The sequence below is a fragment of the Rhincodon typus genome, chromosome 19 (assembly GCF_021869965.1).
Source record: "Rhincodon typus isolate 14 chromosome 19, sRhiTyp1.1, whole genome shotgun sequence".
Classification (NCBI taxonomy): domain Eukaryota; kingdom Metazoa; phylum Chordata; class Chondrichthyes; order Orectolobiformes; family Rhincodontidae; genus Rhincodon; species Rhincodon typus.
Window position 1 is genome coordinate 15,893,108 of NC_063350.1, and position 4,959 is coordinate 15,898,066.

A 4,959-nucleotide genomic window follows, 5' to 3' on the forward strand; every position below is an offset into this window, starting at 1 on the left:
GCAGGCCAAGCAGCATCATAGGAGCAGAGAGGCTGACGTTTCGGGCCTAGGGTGACTCCCTTGTCCGCTCCACGCTCCCCTCCAGCTCCACCACACCTGGCACTTTTCCCTGCAACCGCAGGAAGTGCTACACCTGCCCCCATACCTCCTCCCTCACCCCCATCCCAGGCCCCAAGAAGACTTTCCACATCAAGCAGATGTTCACCTACACATCTGCCAATGTGGTATACTGCATCCGCTGTACCCGGTGTGGCTTCCTCTACATCGGGGAAACCAAGCGGAGACTCGGGGACCGCTTTGCAGAACACCTACGCTCGGTTCGCAACAAACAACTGCACCTCCCAGTCGCGAACCATTTCAACTCCCCCTCCCATTCCTCAGATGACGTGTCCATCCTGGGCCTCCTGCAGTGCCACAACGATGCCACCCGAAGGTTGCAGGAACAGCAACTCATATTCCGCTTGGGAACCCTGCAGCCCAATGGTATCAATGTGGATTTCACAAGTTTCAAAATCTCCCCTCCCCCCACCACATCCCAAAACCAGTCCAGCTTGTCCCTGCCTCCCTAACCTGTTCTTCCTCCCACCTATCCCCTCCTCCCACCTCAAGCCGCACCTCCATCTCCTACCGACTAACCTCATCCCGCCCCCTTGACCTGTCCGTCCTCCCTGGACTGACCTATCCCCTTCCTAACTCGCTACCTACACTCACCTTTACTGGCTCCATCCCCGCCTCTTCGACCTGTTTGTTTCCTCTCCACCTATCCTCTCCTCTATCCCTCTTCTATCCGCCTCCCACTCTCTCCCTATTTATTTCAAAACCCCCTTCCCCTCCCCCTTTTCTGATGAAGGGTCTAGGCCCGAAACGTCAGCCTCTCTGCTCCTATGATGCTGCTTGGCCTGCTGTGTTCATCCAGCCCTGCACCTTGTTGCCATTAAAGTATGTCTGGGTGACTTTTTTTATGATTACTTGAGTTTACATAGCTCATTTATATTTCTCCATTCAGAGTTCATTTTGCACTTTACCCCAAAGCCAGTCTTTAGTAATTCCTTTTGAGTTGAGGTTTTACATTTCTTTTTTTCTTTCATCAGGAGGACAGTATTGCTAGCTGGCTAGGCAATATTCTTGTGGATAACACATTACCTGGTGATCATGGACAATCGTGCATTTCTGAAACTCAGCAAGATCAGTCAGCTTCTGATCAATCGCAGGAACATAATCAGTCTCCAGAAGAGGGTTCTGGCAGCATGTTTCTGATTGTAGATTCTGGGACAATATTTTCTCCGCAGTCAGCCCCTGAATTCTCTGAGCCTCTGGAGCCAATCAAACGTGTAAGTTCCCAACACACTGTGAAAGCAGCCATGCTCAAACTATTTTGAAAGATTCTTCAAGAATGTTTTGAGTCAGTGCCAAGCTCTGTTCATTTGTATAGTAATTACCTAATGTTCAAGTGCCATGCTGGATCTTGGTTGATTTTGATAGATGCTGTGAATTGTTACAGTGGTATAATGATCTCTGTCTTGTATTTTTAACTCTTGACTTCATTACGTTAATGTTCTTGCGCTACATCCACCTCAGCCGCAACATCCAGTGAATACTGCTCACTGGAACCTTGTGTCTTCAAAGGCTTGTGTGTAAAGCCCATTCTGTTAATACAATATATACAATACAATGTAGAACAGGAACAAGCCTGTGCTGATTCTAGTCCTTTTTTAGACCTGCCACTTATTGCCCACGCATGGTTTCTATCTCTGTTTACCTCCCATTCATGTGTCAATCAAGATACGCCTTTAAATGTTGCTAACATGGCTGCTTCCCCGCCTCCACTAGAAATGTGTTCAAGGCACCCACCACCTTCTGTGAAAAACTCTGCACGTCTCCCCTAAACTTGCCCCTGTCACGTTGAACCTGTGCCCTCTTGTAGTTGACCTTTCCGTGCTGGGAAAAAACCTCTGACTATCCATTTAATCTATGCCTCTCATAATTTTGTAGGCCTCTCATAACTTTATAGGCCTCTATCAGGTCGCCCCTCAGCCTCTGTCTTTCCAATGAAAACTGAGTTTATCCAACCTCCTCATAACTAAAACCCTCCAGATCAGGCGACATCCTGGTAAATCTTCTCTGCACCCTCTCCCAAGCATTTATGTATTTCTACTAGTGTGGTGACCAGAACTGCGCACAATAGTCCTGGATATGGCCTAACTAAAGTTTAGTACAGCAGTAACATAACGTAACTTGCCACCCTTTTATATTTGATTGTCTGGCTGATGAAGGCAAGTGTGCTATATGCCTTGTTGACCGCCTTATCCACCGATTGTTGCCACTTTCAGGGATCTCTGGATCTGTATGCCCAGATATCTCCATGTCAATGCTCCTAAGTGTTCTCCCGTTTATTGTATAATTTGAAAACAAAGGTGAAGCTGATTTGAGACACAGCAAATATGGCTTATCTGAGGTACTGGAGTTAAAAGCAGGACCCAGAAAATTCAATTTATTCAGCCAGGGAGGATGGGCAAACTTCCTCTAGCAAATCTTTTTTCAATTTATTTTAGAAAGAGGGTGGGGTGGTATTACGCTTAACCATATTCTGCCATGTATGCAAATTTTTCTTTCTCTGTTAGAGGGTATGGGATACTTCACTTTGCAATTTAGTTAATGATTGAGTATGGTCCTATCAGATCTTGCCTTGGCTCCAGTAGGAGGCAAAAGTCAATTGAGTGGAAATAGTATTGATTTTCATCTCTTTTGTTGTTGCTGAAACATGTTAGGGGGTAATAGTCAATCTTCAGTCTCCTTCCTTCCTGCCCTGGGGCTCCAAAAATCTTTTCTTTTGGTTGGGATGAGTTAGAAGGTGATGATTGTTAAGATAACAACATAACGTTACCATACATCAAGGAAGAAGTAAATAAGCATTCCAGGGACCGCACAGGTTTTTCAGCAGGGTTCAGCCAAATATTTGCAGAGCACCTTCACGTGTGTTGCATTAAGTGTGGTGACAGTTAGCATGGTGGCTTGACGTCTGAGATTTGGGGCCACCTGGGTCTGACAGTTATCTGAGCAACTGGTGAGGACATGCATTTATAGATCTTGGCTTGCTCCACATGAGTTAAAATTTTAAATATACTGCATTATTCTTTAGTATTAAATTTAGTTTTGTTTTTTGAGTTCCAGATATTAATGCTAACTTGACTTTAAGAATTTTATGCACTTTTAAAATATTCTTATTCTTATTTCACAGAATATTTTTGTCTAAAGCAGAAGTTTGAGCCTATTAATTTCAAAAACAAAATAGTTAAATTTATCTGTCCTCTAAAAACCCAACAGCCTAAGACTTTATCCAGATTTGCCAAAATAGTTTATCTTGGGAAAATCATTTGACGGTTATGCCATTCTAGTAGTGTGTTATTTAATGTCTAGTGACTTAAGGTGGTCAAGACGTTGTATTAACTGATCAGAGAAAAAATACAAAAACATTTTGTTTTTATTCATTCTTAATGTCTGTTGTGGACAGACAAAAGTTGAATTACTTTTGGACATGTGTCATGAAGCAGTGATACAGAAAAGATGCTGAAAGAAATCGTAGAGGAAAAATTGTGTTGGTAAACAAAAGACCAGATGGGCTGATAACACGGAACAAATGGGCATGAGTTTCAAGGACACTGAACAACCCCAAGATCAATGCAACTGAAAGAGGAGAGTGCATGTTGCCACAGCAATTCTGCCTCCCTGATTTATCTGTATTACGTAAAATAATACATGTATACTGTTGAATGAGTGTTTTCCCATTTGGGAGTGTTCTTTGTTCATGTTGTCCAATGAGTCAAATATTGTCCAATTTCCATTTAAGATACCTTTTGATTTAGACACTAAATATTTTGTCATGCTTTTAAATGTTGAAACATCAGTGATATTTATAGTATTAATGAAACAGATTTATGTAGTGTAACAGATATTTGCAGCATGAAATATCTTCTCCATTTGTCATTGGGTGCAAACCTACCTGATTGTACTGATTTGTCTCCCCCATATCTCTGAGAGACTATAGAGTCACTTTTTTTGGTCACCTTTCTCTCAAATGTTCACTTGGAGGTTTTGATGTATAGTACTGGCTTTTCACTTCAGCTCTTAACTCCTGATGGCCTGAATGGTTGCCTCCAATATGTAATTCTATTAACGTTCAAGTTCTGATATTAATGAATGGGTGAATGGATGATAATCTAAGCGTACTGCAGGTAATCTCTTGCTTTTGTACTGAAATGCTTATTGTCTTGATTTTATTGTCTACTTTCCATACCTAAGGATCCAGATACGTGGTCTGATCTATCTTGCTTTGATTTACCGGAGGATCTTATCAAACAGACTCCTGATAAGACGTCACAGCAGAGTTTGACGGAATATCGCATTGATGCCAATACCATCTCCGACCTAAGCAAGAGTGCTAAGAAGGGTGAACTCATACCCATGATCACCTCTCCAATTGCAGGAAGCTTCAGTACACCACCAACGATCCTGAGGCGCAAGAAGAAAACAAAAATTACACTTTCACCTGTCAATGATAGCTATGGGAATAGCTTTGCTATTTTTGAAAGCAGTACCAGCAGCAGCATGACTCCAAAAAGTACTCCAGTGAAGACATTGCCTTTCTCACCATCACAGGTAATGAAGTAAAACTGAGCAATTCTCTTAAAAACTGAAAGAACTGCGGATGCTGTAAATCAGGAACAAAAACAGAAGTTTCTGGAAAAGCTCAGCAGATCTGACCGCATCTGTGAAGAAAAAAACCGGAATTAACGTTTTGGGTCCTGTTTCGGGTTCAGTTCTGAGGAAGGGTCACAGGATCTGAAATGTTAATTCTGATTTTTTCTTTTCTTCAAAGATGCTGTCAGATCTGCTGAGCTTTTTCAGCAACTTCTGTTTTCGTTCCTGAGCAATTCTTTTTCTGCCCTCCAGCTGACTTGT

General features: G+C 42.4%; 1 protein-coding gene across 1 annotated transcript in view; it reads left to right on the plus strand.

Annotated features, from left to right (window-relative positions):
- LOC109911056 (myb-related protein B-like) overlaps window positions 1-4,668 on the plus strand; it is a 24,984-nt gene extending 20,316 nt beyond the window's left edge. The window contains exons 9-10 of the mRNA XM_020510299.2: window positions 1,092-1,331; window positions 4,300-4,668. Of these exons, the coding sequence (XP_020365888.2) occupies window positions 1,092-1,331; window positions 4,300-4,668 (609 nt within the window). The remainder of the gene's footprint in view (window positions 1-1,091; window positions 1,332-4,299) is intronic.
- The last annotated feature ends 291 nt before the right edge of the window (window positions 4,669-4,959 follow it).